A 17,816-nucleotide genomic window follows, 5' to 3' on the forward strand; every position below is an offset into this window, starting at 1 on the left:
ACTCAGATAACAATCTAGATTGTATTAACATGATTGTAAGGTAACATCTGTTATCTCACATGTTACTTCTGTACAATGTTGCGTCTATATTCTGTGTTTGCTGGGATTATATAACAGTACGTTACTAAACATAATTACTAGAATTCGTTAGCTAATAACGGAGATAATATGAGTGACCACATTATCCGCACTGGCCATATTCCACCTCTTCTATCAAAAGCATATATAATATTAATGTTTATTATTATTATATAATATTATTATTATATAATGTTATATTGTATAATATTAAATAATGTTATTATATAATATTAATTAATACAAAATAATATTAATAAGTACATGCATATGAATTTCCTAGCATTAATATTGTAACGCGCGCGCTCGCGGAAATGAAAGGATACTCCTTTAAACAAAGCGACTTTATTATAGGCGTTATTGTTACACGTCTTTACAGGCTCGCGGTAATTTCCCAACAGTTTATTAAAATTTATCCCGTTGCCCCGGTTCCAGACAGCTGACCGTCGCCGCCGATCGATATCGCTGATTCGACAGCTGACTCGCGGACGGAGAGTATACCAGGCAGCGCGCGTAACAATAGAATAAAGGCCCTCGCACATGAATTTCCGCAACCATAAGCATAAGACATAACGTAAAAAATAGCCAATGGAATCAGAAAGTAGAACAATTGAACCAATCATAGAACATCCATAAGATATTATCCGTAACAGTAAACAAAATATAATTTGACCAATTATAAATGACTTTTAGAAGATAAAAGAAATAGAAAAAAAAATATATAAATAGTTGTGAATTGTTTTATTAATATTTTACAAAATATTAAGAGATTATTAATTAATATATAAAGATATACCTAATAAACATAGTTTATAATATAAAAGAGAGTTTAGCCTCGAACCCTGGACGGTCGAGGCGCGAAGAAAAGTTTTAGGTTTTAGGTTAGATTAGGTTAAGAAGAAAAAGAAGCATAGAAAGAAGAAAAGGAAAGCATATAAAAAAGAGAATTCTATACAAGATACTAACAAGAAAATAATAAGTAGTCAGAAGAAACATACCAGATAGCACAAAATATTATCATAAATATTTATAAATATTTTACAAATTTATTTTTAAAAAATATTTTTTAAAGATTATATAATTATTTTCATAAACTATTTAGAAATAATACAAAAATTATTATCAACAATATATAAAATATATTTTTAAAATGTACTGAAAAATATTTATGGTATATGAATTTGAAATATTTTTTATATTCTTTGATAATAATGGTATAAATATTTGTTTTAAATATTTTCATAAATGTTTATCATAATTTTTTTTATACCTGACAAACTCGGACATAAAAATATGTTCAAAATATTTATCATAAATATTTATCCTTTATTCTTACAAATATTTCATAAATATTTTATAAATATTTTGTGCTATCTGGGATATGTGTCAAAGGACGAACCTACGTTAAGTTGATGGTACGTTAAATAAAAAAAAATTATAATATTAAAATTATATTATGTAAATAATTATCTAACATTAATAATTAAACAAATTTATTTATAGAGATGGACATTTGGAAAGATACTAAATTTCTTTTAACAATTATTCGATGGTGTACACTATGCATTGCATGGAAGAGAAACCGACGTAAAAGAAGATTTTGGGTGAGACTTATCAATGAAAATAGAATTCAACAAGAAGATTATCTTGCATTATTTCAAGAACTAAAAGATGATAGTATAATGTTTTTCTGCTACACTAGAATGACAGTAGATACATTTTACATGTTATTAGAAATGATATCTTCAAAACTTCAGAAACATCATTGGAGAGCTTTACCACCTGAATTACGTTTGTCTGTAACACTTAGGTATGTTACTATAAATCTACATATTTTTGTAAATAACTCAAAATGAGGTATTGTTATAACTTCAAACATTTATTTTTAAAAATCCAAAAATACTAAAATAATATATATCTTTAGATTCAAAGTATATTTATCGTTTATTATATTGATTATATCATATTAATGTTACTACTAAAGTTATTAAAATGTTACATTTTTTAAAATTATACTTTAAGCACATTAAACTGTTGTTGACATTATAAAATATGTAATATTTTAATAAAATGTTAGTGTAATTACAGTACAGTACAATACAATGTAGTAGATATAATTTTTGTACGTTTTTTTATAAATAAAATACAATATAATAAATTCCAATTTGTTAAAATAGTTATAGCTATAAATAATTTATTTTTAATAAAAATAAGAATTATATTGTTACGTTCAGCGCCAAAATACGCGCCACACGCCACAATGGGCCCATGACTGGATGTATGGGCGAGACTGCCTGCTCTGGCCACAGACAAATACATCAAATTGTGTATATGTACGAAGGCATGTGTGCGCATATATATATATATGTGTGTGTGTGTGTGTGTGTGTGTGTGTGTGTGTGTGTTCTTAAAAACACAAGTTATATTTCAAATATTAATTTTCTTCTCCCCTTAAATTCTAATATATTCAGAAGAATATTATTTATTAGCAAGGAGTTACGATATTTGCACAGTGAATCATGTATCACGCGCTAAATACGAGTACCTAGCGAGTACATGCGCGTGAAACATGAAAATCACAAGGATAACTCCGACCGGGTCCCGAGGGCTGAAATCCCCTCGCACCCTGCGGGGTCACCAAACCAATCATATATAAACCTGCGAAATCCTGGTACCGCAGAGTTTTTCTTTGATCCGACTCGTCGACCTTAGACTTACTTACAGTAAATAGATTCATTCAATAAGCTCTTCTCTTTTTCGACTCGTCGGTTTAGACTTGCTTATAGTAAATCAATTCATTCGCGCATTTTCACTAAGAAAGCAAAAATAAAAGATCGTGAGATTATTCGTTTTCTCGTAGACGGACGAACAGACACGACGTGACGACAGTGACTATAACACATCAGCAAAATTATCAGGAATCACCAGGAAGTGCCTTCTTCGAGCAAACTCGCGGAATTTAAAGGTAAATTTTACCTATTTATCGATTATTTCCACGAACTAATTTCTTAGTCTCTGCGCGAGTGAGTCGACCCCCCCGCCGCGTGCATTTAGCCTCTCTTCCGCGAATTGTTCTTGCCTAAACGGTGCTACGAAAATTCTTTTTATATAAATTTCGTATTTGTTATATAGTGCACATAAGTGAGTGAATTAAAATTTAATAAGTAAATCACATTTTTTCTTTTTTTTTCTTTTTTTTTTGTAATGTTCCGTGTGTACGTAAACTTATTTTCTTTCGGTACCACGCACGCGCATTAATCAAAAGAATACTTATATTAAAATCTTTTACATCATTATTTTGTGAGTACTCCAATCAGCTTAATCCATTTTAAACCCCCGGCAATGCAACAACCCTTCGTTCTTTCCTTGAGTCAGTGAGACGCCTCTTTGAGGGCAGCTTCGGCATCCTTACACCGATTCCTCCCCCTGAATTGGCACCTCCCTGAAGGCGACTTTTTCAGGCCCTACTCATTCCTCCCCCTGAATTGACGCCTCCCTGAGGGCGATTCTTTTCAGTTGGAATCCAAACCACCCTCTCTCTCTCTCTCTCTTTTCTCAGCCCACAACTTAATAGCATTGCTTGTCGATCCTCCCACCTATCCCGGGTGCCTACAAAAGAAAAGGGATCACCGCATCCTTTTATCTTTTTCTTGATTTCCGCCCCCGCGTACTCACTCTCTTTTTCTTTTTTTTTCTTTATATATATATATATATATACTGTATATATGTATATATATATATATATATATATACAGGGTGTTTGGTAAAGATTTATGCAATTTTTATAAGCAGGTAGAGCGCATTAAGCTGAACATAAAGTCCTTATCGTTTTTCCATTTTGGCAATAGTTAACGAGTTATAGACTTGTAAAATTTTCTGTATTAGCCCGGCCTACCGGCAAATTCAAGCGCGCCGAGCGCCCGGCCGCGGCGGCCGCCTCTCCCTAGTGCTTGAACCTTGAGATTGCTAGGCGCGCGGGGAGAGTTGTTACAACAAGCGGCAATGGCTACGGATAAGCGACGCGTAAAGCTGGATTCTCCCTTTGAGTTATGATAGTTCCTTACCTTTTTTAATGAAAATAAAATTTTCTAACGACAAAAAGTATGTGTGTACGTGTACATACAAGTGTACATAAAAATATTAGTTCTAATGCTTAAAGAAGCAATTACTAAATTTATTTAAAAAAAAAAAAGATTATTTTTAATAAAAAATATTTTTTTGATGATAGTCTTAAACGTCGTAAACTGTCATTATAAATTTTAAAAAAAGCTATTATGTGCTCAAAAAAAAATTTATACTTCTTTAAACAACGTTAGAAAATTTTATTGATTAAAATGGAAATAACAATTAAATAAAATGTTTGTTTCAACTTTATATTCTTAATTAAAAATTAAATAACAAGGATATTTTTAATAAAATTAATTCTTGTGATAGACTTATAATACACAGAAAAAACTTTATGGTAAAAATTACTATGGTAAGTAGTAAACGTTGCGAAAATGGAAAAACGATAAGGACTTTTCTGTTCAGCTTAATACACTCTACCTGCTTATAAAAATTGCATAAATCTTTACCAAACACCCTGTATATATATATAGATATATAAAAATGGCTCATTATACTAGATGGCCCGAAAACGCAGGGGACGTTGAGCCGGAAAGGCCCACCAAATAAAAAGGCTACGGCGCCAGATTTATCAGGGCGGCGAGTTTGACCCTTCCGTTTTTAAACAAGAGTACATCGAGGAGCCCTTGTCTCCCTCAGAAACCGAGGACCCTACGCCTCAGGGACCGACGCGGGCTCCACCAACATACGCTCCTGACCTTGCGCGCCTTCCCAGCTCCAAAATCCGCGCCGACGAAACCGTGAACATTTTGAAGCGGAATAAAACGGGAGCCCTGGTAATCCCCAAGAAGAATCCGCCCCCGCAAGTTCTCCCCGAGACGACTACTAAATCTCCAGAGCACTTCCGACGCGTCAGCCACAAAAAACCCGTCCCAGCTAATGCGGAACCACCAACAAGATATAATCGTCCGGTGGATCCCACCTCTTCCACTCCCCCAGCCTACATATACTATAAAGAAAATTGGAAAGATATCTATCGTATCCAAGACATATGAATAAACCTCACGATTAGCGAATAAAAAGAAATTTCATGTATTCTCTTTTCTTTCATCTTTATTTATTTTTTTTTCCTTCTCCCGGTGCCGCGGTATTACCGCTCGGCTAGCGACACCGCGACGTCTCGCAAGCTCCCTTTCCTTGCGAACACACACTCTCTCTTTCTCGTTCTTACGCGCAACTGTACGGGTATGAAACACGGCTCGCGCGCCTGACTTACCGCGCGCGATTTCAGGCACGCGAAAACACACCCGAACGTAACAATATGTATACATATGTATATATTATATTGTAAGACCTATTCCAACAGCGCACGCGCGATCCACAGACGGAGAAGGAGCAGAGCCACGCGGACCGGCACCCATGGGGTGCGTTCCGTTTCACGCATAATACGCATGATGCATCGTTCATCCTTGTTGTTTGTCAAACGTTAAACAAGGATGAACAATGCATTATGCGCATCATGCGTTGAAACGGAACGCAGCCATGGAAGACGCGTGTGGACGCGTGCGAAACAACTCTCGTTTATGTAACTCATTTGTGTGAAATAAAGTTATGTGCAGTGCCTAACTCGGTCAAGCAAAATCCATTTAGTTACCCTCACAATATATTTATATAATTTCAGATACCTAGCAACAGGAGATCATATACTATCCATAGCACTAGCATATCGTATTGGAGAATCAACAGCATATGCTATTATAAAAGAAACTACTGAAGCTATTGTAAATGTGTTATTACCTTGTTTTGTGCAGCCGCCATCTGAAACTGAATATAAAAAAATAAGTACAGGATTTCTTGATAATTGGAATTTTCCAAATTGTCTTGGTTCAGTTGATGGCAAACATTGCATTATTCGAGCTCCTTTACAATCTGGTAGTTTATACTATAATTATAAAAAAACATTTAGTGTAGTATTAATGGCTGTTTGCGATTACAATTATAAATTTACCTTAGTTGATGTTGGATTCTATGGTAGTCAAAATGATGCAAGCATATTTTCTGAATAAGAATTTGAAAAATCTCTTAAAAAAGGAAAATTGAATGTGCCAAAAGGAAAAGTTAAACTACCAGGAAGTGATAAATTAACTTAATATTTTTTTATTGGAGACGAAGCATTTCCATTATCAACAAATTTTATGAGACCTTTTCCGGGAAAAAATTTAGATAAAAAAAAAAGAATTTTTAATTATAGATTATCGCGTGCACGAAGAACAGAAAATGCATTTGGAATTCTAGTATCTCGTTGGAGAGTATTACAAAAACCAATATGTATGCAGCCTAATACTATTGATAAAATAATCTTAAGCACAGTGTGTCTGCATAATTTTTTAAAAAGTTTCGAAGAACAGCAACCCGCAACAAATAGAGTTTATTGTCCTCCAAATTTTATTGATAATAAAATTGATGGAATCATAACAAACGGTGCTTGGAGAGCTGACAATGTACAAATTCAAAACATTCCGCCATGTAATGCTCGTCGAGCTACAATTGAAGTTTATCAAGTACGAAAGAAACTTGCAGATTATTTTCTAACTCCAGAAGGAGAAATTCCTTGGCAATATGAATATGTAAGAAAAGGACAAAACAACGACATATTTAAAAAAAACAAGTTTTTAATATTAATATAAAATTAATGTTTAAAAACTTTATTCTCTCTTCCCTCACTTTTTAAAATTAGAATTAGATAAAACGACGTTATCAAATAAATTATCAATATTTTAAAAAAATAATTATAATTATTTTTTGTTTTGACATTTTATTTTTATATAACAATTATTATATCTCATTATATTATAGTGAACAATAAAAACTTTATTTGTAAGTACTTTTAAAAAAATTCTCGCCTCTTATAATTATATATATCATATTGAATAATAAAAACAAACTTTATTTGTACTTATAAAAAAATTCTCGCCTTTTATAATTATGTCATATTGAATAATAAAAACAAACTTATTTAATCATAAAACAAATTATCACATTTCATTATCATTATATCACATTGGGAAATAAATTTAATTTGTATTCATAAGAAAAAATTATATTTGTATTAATGTTGTTTTGTAATGCCTACCCATACAGCATGCATCCAAAAAACTGTTGGCTACATAAGACTAGGTTTTTTTAAAAAATAGATCACCTGTAAAAGAAAAACATTTTGTTATATTTAAAAATATAATGCGTAATTTATAACATAAAGTTTTACTTATATACCTTTTTAATTCCACAAAATATTAATTATGTCCTTTTTCTTTTTTTTACGTTCGTTTCCCGGAAGTTTTTTTATTTCTGCAGCTATTAGATCTAAAAATTTATCTTCTGAATTCTCCTTTTCATCTTTCTTTATATCTGATTTAATATCTTTATCATAGTTTTGTATTTTATCTGCAATTGTATTGGATAGTGACAAAAGTGATTTTTCTATATTGTCTGATTCTGATCTACGTTTCTTAGATGTAACGTGATTTTTCTGTACTGGTGTGTAACATTTTTGCTGTATGCTTGGTGAGAGTGAGTCCCAGATGCGCACAGTAATAAACGGACACCACCAATCAAATTCTATAAATTCATTCTAACCCTAATCAACCCAGCAATCTGATTGGTGGTGTCCGTTTGTTACTGTGCGCATCTGGGACGCTTCCCTTGATGGTGATGTAGGACTCATTAAATGTTGTAATGTAGAAGATTGAGGTAGATTGCTTGACGATGTCGGATTCAAATGTTGTAATGTAGAAGATTGAGACGAATTTTCTTCGAAATTTCTTTCTCAATTAAGCGAAGTTGACAATTTTGAAGGAACATTTTCTTTATTTTCTCTTATATTTCGTGAAATATTTGTAATAGTCCTGTAATAAATAGAAAAATTAATAATAGATTACAATAAAAGTTAAGCTCAAAATTATAGCTTACAATTTTTTTATAATACATACTTTCTTTGTTTTACATGATTATTCAAAAATTTCATATTTTCATACAGTGGAAAACTTTTCCGATAGAATACTTCACTTTCACTTCTACTTTCAACTTTAATTTCTCTTCTTTCTTTTGAGAATTTTTCTGTTAATCTAACTCATCGAGTTTGGCATTCAGTAGCTAAAAATATTATTAAAATCATCAATAAAATAATATTTAAAATTAAAATATTTAAAACAATTAAATTATTTTTATTTAAAAAGTTCTACTTACGTGGACAATTCATTACTTTTCCAATTTCATTCCATGAATTTTTTTTCATTATTGAATCTTTAAAATTGAATGATGATTTATCGTATAGATGAGAATAATTTCGCACTAAATCGATTAATAAGGAATCTCCTGGATCGACTATGATATTGATATTCTCGTTATTTTTATTTTGTAATGCAATGTTAACTTCATCGTTATTTGAAAATGTTTTCGCATATTCACGTTCCATTTCTATTCGCAGATACTAATAAGTAACTATAACAATAGTTAAAAAAAATGAAAAAATACATATAGATTGTTATATAATATATAACATGTATTTTATAAAGCATATGTATGTATAAGTGGAGTAATTATTTAGAATACGGACTTCACTTCCAATATCGATTAAATTATGCTCAGTCGACGCGTTTTGACAAGAAATGAAAGAATCTGGCAAAAAACTGCGGCAGTCTGTCTTGTGAAACAAGATATATTAATTGTTAAAGTTGACACTTGACAGGTCATGAAACCTGTCATACTGACAAAATAAATTCAAACAAAAGCACAAACAGTTCAATGCAAAGTATTATTCTTTACTTTAACCAAAATATATTGTACTTTTTGTATTTATAATTGGTTAAAGCAGAAAGTATATTCTGTTTTAACCAAAACTACAAACAATTATAACTAAAGCTTTAGTTATTTTATAACTTGTCAAGTCATCAACTTTAACAATTAATATTTTGTTTCACGAAGCAGACTGCCACATTTTTTGCCAGATTCTTTCGTTTCGTGTCAAAACGCGTCGAATGAACATAAATTTATCGATGTTTGAGGTGGAACCCGTATTCGAAATAATCATTAATAATTAGATTTATACTTTTGTGCAAAACAGATCCGTATTATAATAAAAAAATGTTTACGCAATCACTCAAATTACATATAAATATACGTACTTTAATATTATTAAATATTAAATTATTATACATAAATCAGATATATGTATGTATACACATCTCAATGCAATGACCATAAATCGAATAAAATAAAGATGTGCCACAACTTTTTAGTAGCAATCACTCATGTACATATACACATATACACTGAAAAAAAAGTAATATATTCAATAAGATATGTTATTGCGGGCTGCCAACTACAGATATACTAAATACAATAATATATGCTATTGCAGTATCAATATTGTACTTGCATTAATAGCAAATATTATTATTATAGTTGGCAGCCCGCAATCACATATGTCATTGGCTATATTACTTTTTTTTTCTGTGTTATCAATTCTTTGTAAATAAAAAGTTCAATCGATTGGAATTTATCTTATGTTTAAGTTTACAGCTATTTCTAATGTTACTGAGGTGTTCAGGGTATCGATCGTGTAATTTTTCCCTTAGGGCGAAAACGTGAAAAGTGAAAAATTTCAAGCTACTGTCTCTTTCTATTCAACACCAATAGAAAGAGACAGTTACATGAAACTTTTTACTTTTCACGTTTCCACCTTAATGAAAAAGTTACATAATCGCTGCCCAGATCTATCAAGAGGCACGGTAGTGCCTCGCGCCAAGTGTACGCGCAGCGAGGCACCATCGTGCTTCTTTTACGCGAGACGTCGTTTGCGAGGAGACCGTAATTATCGGATTCTCAATAACGACTGAATTGATTGATTTCTAAATAAGCTTAATGGATCGTTTACATCCGATTTATATAATAAAAGTGTTTTTATTTTAGCTATTTCCTGATTGGTTCTTAGCTTATATGTTTATGGTTACGGAAATTCATGTGCGATGGTTTTAAGAACCATTTTTGAATGCGTTTATATACTTGACATATCTTTTTTAGCTTTGTAAAGTTTTTGATAGGTTATTATTTTTTATTATTCTATTCGTACAAATAATTTTCATATTGTATAACATTGATGGGTCATTGCGTTTTAACGAATCGGGCATGCCCAATTTTTTGACTAACTGTATTGATCTCAAATTTAGTTTGAAAAGCACTTGTTTATTATGTACTTGGCGTACCTTTTTTACCTTTAAAGGCTTTTTGATGAAATTTCACTCCTTTTTGTAAATAGTCTTGTAATTTTATTAATGTTTTAATCAATATTTTTGACATTTATTACATATATATTATGCATATTATTTGTTTAAGTTATTATTATTTATTTATTTTATTTTTATTACTTTTATTAAATTTTTTGCGTACCAATATTTATTACTTACATTACACACACACACACACACACACACACACACACACACACACACACACACACACACACACACACACACACACACACACACACACACACACACACACACACACACACACACACACACACACACACACACACACACACACACACACACACACACACACACACACACATGTATATATGTATATGCGTATATATATACACATAAATATATATTATACATATATAATTGTAATTATAGCTTGAATATTTAGAAGCTTGTAATTTTATTAATTTTTAATATTTTATTATTAATATTTTTGACATTTACATATATATCATGTATTTGTTTATGTTATGTATTTATTTCATTTTTATTAACTTATTAGACTTTTTTTGCGTTACATTATAAAATAATTTTTTATATAATTTGGTTTTATAAAATTGTGTGCAGGCACATTGTGAAGTCCCTTGAACGACAAATTGGCTTTGTGTGTGTGTGTGTGTGTGTGTGTGTGTGTGTGTGTGTGTGTGTGTGTGTGTGTGTGTGTACATGTAAATCTGTAAAAAATAACTCAAGTGAACTTTTTTGCGCAAGAAATCTCGAGATCTCAGGATTATCAAGTTTATTATATTTCTTTCGCGTACCAATATTCACCACTTACATTACAAAATAATTTTATTTTAGTTTTATAAAATTGTATGTAGGCACATTGTGAAGCCCCTTGAACGGCACACTGGCTTTACGTGTGTGTGTATTGTGAATCTAAGGAAAATAATTCAAGTGAGCTTTTTTGCGCAAGAGAGCTCGAGATCTCAGAATTGAGTGTACCAATTTTAATCGGACTGGTCGCAATCAGAAGCAGTAGGAATAGAAGGGTGGTTCTGACCCATGGGATCTCAGGGGGGGTGAGGGGCGGGGGGGTATTTGGGGGAGGGGGGTATGACGTCACGGGGGGAGGGGTATGACGTCACGGGGGTATGACGTCACGGGGGGAGGGGGTATGACGTCACGGGGGGGTATGACGTCAGGGGGGGGGTATGACGTCGCGGGGGGTATGACGTTGCGGGGGGAGGGGGGGGCTTATCAGTGTAAACATTTTTATATAAACTCAGTTGTAACCTGATATAAACATTTTTATATAAACTCAGTTGTAACCTGATATAAACAAATCCCAGCCGCTTATCAGTACAAACTTTTATGTAAACAACATGCTAGTTGTAACCTGATATAAACAAATACCAGTCGATAACCGTTTATCGGTATGAGCATTTATGTAATCTCAGTTGTAATCTGATATAAACAATTACTTAAATCTTTCTAAGTAAAACTATATGCGAGCTGCAACCTGATATAAACAATTAGACCCTGCGGCTAAGGGTAGGTATAAACAATTTTTATCTATGGGTTTTTCTGTCACTTATCAGTATAAACATTTTTAAGTAAAATAATATGCGAGTTGCAACCTGATATAAACAATTAAAAATTTCTAAGAATATTTATTGCACGGAGCGCCGAATCGTCGGCAGCTGATAAATTTATTTGGTAGCTCTTGGAAGCTAAAAAAACAAATAACGTTAACCATATCCGGTAGCTGCTTGTTATAAACAAATTTTTTATCTCACGGAGCGCCGAACCGTCGGCACCTTAAATTTCTAGATAATGAATCGGCAGTGAACGTGTTAAAAATTAGATATTTGTGGAGGGGATAAAAATTAGATATTTTGTAGAGGGGGATAAAAAAATGAGATATTTTGTGGAGGGGATAATGACATAAAAAGAGCCCTCGACAACGTTATTACATCAGTCAGTTAGTGGAATACGAACGGTAAAGCTTCATCTACGTTACCGCAGCAGTTGATTGGTGGAAGTCAGATTGTAAAGTGTCTGAAGAAAGAACCGTACGAGATGAACTATTACGTTCCGATCCAACAGAATGATGGGTGCGATAAATCGTAAGTATTTTTAATTAAAAAAAAATCTATATATTTAAATCCTATATATTTAAATCCTATATATTTTTTATATTTTTCTATAACTTGATATATTCTTTTTACAGAACATTATCGCAGCCACGCTATACTCCTCGCATCCTGGGAAGGCGATTTGCTTTAACCGTCACTGCCTACAAATATTTGGATATCGGAGTCAGTGTGGGACTTGAACCTTTTGTGGAGATGATTCTTGGTGACAACAAAGGCAATCAGATACCGCTGTCACGTGACGTATGGATAATAATGATCGAGAAACGCATGGATATTGAGCGACTCCTGCAGTCAACCACTGTTACATCGCTGTGGATTGATAATCTTCTTATAGAACTCGTCAAATTACATAACGGGAGTGTCGTAAAATTTACATTAAATAACAAAGCCTTGTATATGAAACCTTTGACCGTGCAATTTTTACTAAATCTTGAAGATGTCATCAATAATGTATACTTTAAATTGTCGCGGGATATGTTTGTAGTGAAAGAAAAATATAATCGATTTGTAAACTGCTTGCAGCGAAATAATATTAATAATAAGTGCGATGCTGTAAAGCTATTAGATGAAATATGTGTAAAAACTTCGCTCGTAGACTGCGAACTAATGGTTTATGCATCAGACAATATTGTATATGATGCTTTGAATAATAAATAAATATGTATTTCTATAAACGTTTTAGAATTATTTTTTTCTATCAATTATCCTAACTTAAAAAACTATTTTAATTAATAAAACGGAGAAGAGGAAATATAAACGGGGGTAATGGAAATATAAAAAAAATGCACAACACATAAAAAAATTATTTTTTATTGCTAGACCACCAGTTAAACAGTTTAAATACATTTTGTAAAGCGCAGTTGTTAACATGATTTCGACAACGTAAGGTGTACGTAATGTCCAACTTATTTAGAGGTTTTATGTCTTCGTAATGCACTTCGATATTTTCGACATTAGCTTCCTCTTTCGCCTCGTCCAGGAGTAAGTCATGCAGCCATTCTCGTTTCTCACATCCCTTTACGTACACGACAATTTCATCATCGGTTGCAGTTGTACCCATCACTGCCTTGGTAATTAAATCTCTAGCCATGCTGTGCGGAATCAATCCATCCTCCCATGATATTCCGCGATGATTCACTTTCAACCACGCCACCTGACGTCTTTCTGCCTTGGTAAGGTATTCCCATGGATAGGTGGGTGTAAATATGTAGTGGGTGAGTTCAAATCCATCTTTGAGAGAGGCAAATTCCTTAACGATAAATTCTCCACCAACGATGAAACCTTGCAGGTCCACGAACGTTGGTACAGACATGACAGATGTCGTTGAGAATACTGTGATCCGTCTCGACGCGTTATAAATTTTTATATCATTCTGATATTGTTTTGGAGAAAAAGTGGCGCCGCACTTAGGTAATTTTGCGCACAACGTTGGTCAACGGGTTGTACTGAATCACACGATCGTGTATAATGAGACAGTACGCTGTAGTGTTCGCGGGTACATTTTCTCTGCATTCAAATTCTAAGCGTACGTCCACGGTTGCGCTCTTAATCGATTCGTTTTGTCGAGAGCAATCGATAATCACGAATGGACCATTATGTCGAAACGTGGTGACGGATTGATTCGGCTCGAGATAATCATATCCGTAATAGTTTTTACAGAAATGTGCATACGTCTCGTACAGAATCGACCATTTATTTTTATCGAAATCCAGATTCAGATCATCGTACGGATAACATTCCGAGTTTAAATAGAGTTTTGCGTTGATTAATTTGCAATGATCGAATCGGCTCATGTTTTCAGACATGATATTCTTCCGACCAGCCTGCAGAGCGAAAACGACGTATCGAGGCTTCTCAAGCTGAGTAGCGGTCTTGATGGCCCACGAATGTTTGGTTGTGCTTTGCAATAAAGGATACTGGTACAAATCCCAAGAGCGAAATGCCATGCTGAGGTATCGCCCGCTTTCCAGAGCACGCAGCATCGACAGTTTATTTATTTCGTTCAGTAACACGTGCGGCATTCGCCACTGAACTTTGAGTAATTCAATCTTTGGCTCCAATTCTGAACTTCCCATCAGACAATTGTTATCGTTACGCGCGCGTATTAAAATCAGCTCATGGCGAGCGTTGATCACCACGCGTCTGTAATCTTCACAAAATCCCAACAGCATGTTGAGCGGTACGCAAAAATTAAAGTATCCGTTCGGAGGATTCCACGGATCCCAGCCGGCGTTCCTCGCGATTACGCTTCTGGCGGCCGACATAGTTACATAGTTCTTGAGGGTGCTGGTTATTCCGACGTTTCTGTTTCGATCAATTTCCACACCGTCGAGCTCGTATCGAATCTCATCGAACATGAACGCGACGCAATTATTTGCCAATGTCACATCAGATCCCGCAACTGGTTTCTTTATTATAAGTTTTCCTTCAATGTATAGAAAACTTTCGTGCGGTAACGTGTAAAGATCCTGTTGTTGTATAGGAATTCTTATCTCATCATTGTATTCGAACGTCGTGTTGGCGAACGGATTGTACGTGTGAGTCTCGATCTTGACGATGCGATCGTCAAAGATCGGCTCGTCCTCGATATTTAAAATATCCGTCATTGTCGCACCGCAAATCCCAGAGATTGTAGATATTCAACGTTCGACGCGGTGAGCCTCTTTTCCTTGGAACAGTCAGATGACTGCTGTAACGTTGGTGTTTTCGTCGTAAAGATGTTTATTTTTCTGGCGCGTTCCGACGCGTGTAGTACGAGCATCTCACGTTCGCGTTATCGTTGCAGCTGTCGTCGCACATGCAATCTGACGGTAATTTCTTCTCCTCGAAAATCAAGCAATCGTCCGTTCTGGTCAACCACGCGTATCGTCAGATTCGTAACGCTCCGCACGATGATCGGCAGGTAAATGATCTGCGACGGTCTTTCCGAGATCTTATATCCAGGTGGAACGTTCGGTGAAAATTCATGTATCGCGTGCACGCTTTTGTCGTTGCTGTACGCGCCCGCGGTCACGTTACACTCTACGCGGATAATGTTTACGTTCATTATGTTGATTGACACGTCCGACTCATGCCATATTCGCGGTTCTAGTATACGCTTCGATGTGAATCCCAGGAGCGAGCCGATGTTGTTTGGTTTGCCAAAATTTATTTTGTGTGCGCATCTGATCTCGCATCTCATCGTATTATAGTTTGCGCGGATCGTAATCGGATCTTTATCTCCACCATTACTATCTTCAGCCGCGACGTCACGTCGCGGACGTATTTGCGAAATCTCACGTTTCAAAAACTCATTAATGGCATGCAACTCGTACGATCCCTCGGGAATCGTAATCTCCGCGTTGTCTTTGCCAAAGTAAAATTTATTGTTTGAAGCATTCACGTTCGGTATCGTGTTATATGTTTCAAAGATCGCTAAACCGAGCTCGTAATCGTCGTCGCTCAAATCTATAGCCGGAGAGTAGCTTGCCGCGAGAATGCTGCTCTTGCCGCTCAGCGTAAATGTCAGCGACATGTTTGAACGAATACTGAGATTAAACAGCGCAACGTCGGTCTTTAAATCGAGTGTAAAAATAGCAGACAAAGTTGTCCGCAATTCCTTTGATCGTAAGTTTGATACGACGTTCGATTGTACTCTATCTTTGTCACATCGTCCCCAAAATATCGTACGAGTTCTCTGGGTGGCCGCAGATTGCCGAAACTGTCGAAATACGCCATGTGATTTCTCCTCTTTGCGTACGCTACCCAGTGAGTACCGGGGCCCTCCGCATCGTCTAGATTTACGATACCGCTCTCGTTTTGACGCGCACCGCTCGTCGGTAGCGCGTTACGCATAAACACTCCTCTGAAATACGGGATACACAATCGTTTTGCCAATTGATGTAGTTGCACGTTCGTCGTCACACCTGCGGGTATTTTTAACGCCTCTTTGACATATTTTTTCGTTTCGCTTTTACACCTTTTCCGTACTTGTACGGGGCGAGGTACAGCCCTCGTCCGCCTCTGTACGGGGCGAGATATACTCCGCGCCCTTCCATCGCGCGATTGTGACGTTGCAGCTCCTCGAGCTGACGTCGCGCAGCTTTGCTGTCGTTTACCACCTTTGTCACACCGGCCGCGCCGCCGATCAATGATCCGAGCGCGCCCAATATCGGTAAAATTGGTAACATGCCGCCTCGTCTCGCTGTCGGAAGTATACGTTTTTTTTTCGTTACCTTTTTTTTCTTCTTCATGCCCATACCTATCTTTGTCTTGGCTTTCATGGCTGCCCAGACGGCAGCGGCGGCTGCTCTTTCTCCGAGAGCCGAGTCTTTCGCGATTACGCGTGTTTGTGCTTTCGTGGCGAGTATCTCGTCCGCCACGTGTCTGTCGGCGAGCTCGTTGCTGCGAGAATACGCAATGTCGTGTTCGCGGCACGCCGCGTCCAGCGGATTTATACCCCTATCGCCTCTAGCTAATCGTTTTTCCAAGTGCGTTCCCGGTCCGCAAAATTGATAACCGGGGATATGTAGCTCGAATGGAAGCGCGTTTATCGCGCGATTCAAAAGATGACCGCAGCCGCTTTTTACCTTTGCGACAACTGGCATTCGGTACAATTCTTGATCAACGGCGCGGGTCCGTCGATGTGCGTTTGCTGCCACGGCTGATTATAATGCTCGTTGCAGCGACGATATTGTTGAACTTCGAAATCAGTCTTTATATATTCCGGGAGCTTGTCCCACACGTGTTCGATATAGTTGGCGCACTCGCGTAACAGAACGATCTTTGGTACGAATTGTAACTGTTCAGCGCTCAAATTTATAATATTGGAGGGATGTGATAGTATGAGATACATGTTTGCTACTGAGCGATGCGCGATTTTGCATGCCTATAAATAGTGGTTCCTGCGAGGTTTTTGTTTCCTAGTAATTCTTTTATTATTTGCTTTAAAAAACTGTGCGAGTACTATTATGAAAAAATAGTTTTCAAGCCATGAGTGAAACGTCACAGGGCTATAGTTTACTCGAGCATCGACGATAGGCTCAAGTGACATCTCCACAGCGTGGGGATGATAAGTACCAAAATCATAAACAGTAGCCTTCGAAGTCGGACTGACCGTCAGTTCAGTCTGAAGTTTTGCGAAGACACAATGGACTTTTACAATTCCGAAACAATGGCACTGGTTGTAAGTACTTCTTACCTATTTTTACATTATTTATATTAATTTATATCATTTAGATTAATTTATATTAATTTATATCATTTAGATTAA

At 35.4% G+C, this 17,816-nt stretch overlaps 3 protein-coding genes and 1 long non-coding RNA gene across 4 annotated transcripts; 2 read left to right on the forward strand and 2 right to left on the reverse strand.

The window, feature by feature from the left end:
- The first annotated feature begins 1,404 nt into the window (after positions 1-1,404).
- Positions 1,405-6,835, forward strand: LOC118645177. Its single transcript, XM_036285781.1, has 2 exons — positions 1,405-1,888; positions 5,825-6,835. The coding sequence occupies exons 1-2, from the start codon at positions 1,584-1,586 to the stop codon at positions 6,207-6,209; spliced, it is 690 nt and encodes a 229-aa protein (XP_036141674.1). The 5' UTR covers positions 1,405-1,583; the 3' UTR covers positions 6,210-6,835.
- Positions 6,836-7,853: 1,018 nt separating this feature from the next.
- Positions 7,854-9,478, reverse strand: LOC118645063. Its single transcript, XR_004962819.1, has 3 exons — positions 8,389-9,478; positions 8,133-8,295; positions 7,854-8,048 (listed from the first exon to the last, which is right to left on the reverse strand). It is a non-coding gene; the product is annotated as an uncharacterized LOC118645063 (long non-coding RNA).
- Positions 9,479-11,691: 2,213 nt separating this feature from the next.
- LOC118645057 lies at positions 11,692-13,239 on the forward strand. The gene is made up of 2 exons (XM_036285382.1): positions 11,692-12,535; positions 12,640-13,239. The coding sequence occupies exons 1-2, from the start codon at positions 12,489-12,491 to the stop codon at positions 13,220-13,222; spliced, it is 630 nt and encodes a 209-aa protein (XP_036141275.1). The 5' UTR covers positions 11,692-12,488; the 3' UTR covers positions 13,223-13,239.
- A 732-nt stretch (positions 13,240-13,971) lies between these two features.
- Positions 13,972-15,171, reverse strand: LOC118645327. The gene has a single exon (XM_036286198.1). It carries the CDS (start codon positions 15,169-15,171, stop codon positions 13,972-13,974), a length of 1,200 nt encoding a protein of 399 aa, XP_036142091.1.
- Between the last annotated feature and the right edge of the window lie 2,645 nt (positions 15,172-17,816).

The sequence above is a fragment of the Monomorium pharaonis genome, chromosome 4 (assembly GCF_013373865.1).
Source record: "Monomorium pharaonis isolate MP-MQ-018 chromosome 4, ASM1337386v2, whole genome shotgun sequence".
NCBI lineage: Eukaryota > Metazoa > Arthropoda > Insecta > Hymenoptera > Formicidae > Monomorium > Monomorium pharaonis.

What these genes read in the sequence shown, in the direction of transcription:
- LOC118645057 (XM_036285382.1), top strand. Translation starts at nt 12,489, where the DNA reads ATGAACTATTACGTTCCGATCCAACAGAATGATGGGTGCGATAAATC. An exon ending in AATGATGGGTGCGATAAATC is followed by an intron (nt 12,536 to 12,639) that starts GTAAGTATTTTT and finishes TTCTTTTTACAG; the next exon opens with AACATTATCGCAGCCACGCT.
- LOC118645327 (XM_036286198.1), bottom strand. Translation starts at nt 15,171, where the DNA reads ATGACGGATATTTTAAATATCGAGGACGAGCCGATCTTTGACGATCGC.
- LOC118645177 (XM_036285781.1), top strand. Translation starts at nt 1,584, where the DNA reads ATGGACATTTGGAAAGATACTAAATTTCTTTTAACAATTATTCGATGG. An exon ending in CGTTTGTCTGTAACACTTAG is followed by an intron (nt 1,889 to 5,824) that starts GTATGTTACTAT and finishes ATATAATTTCAG; the next exon opens with ATACCTAGCAACAGGAGATC.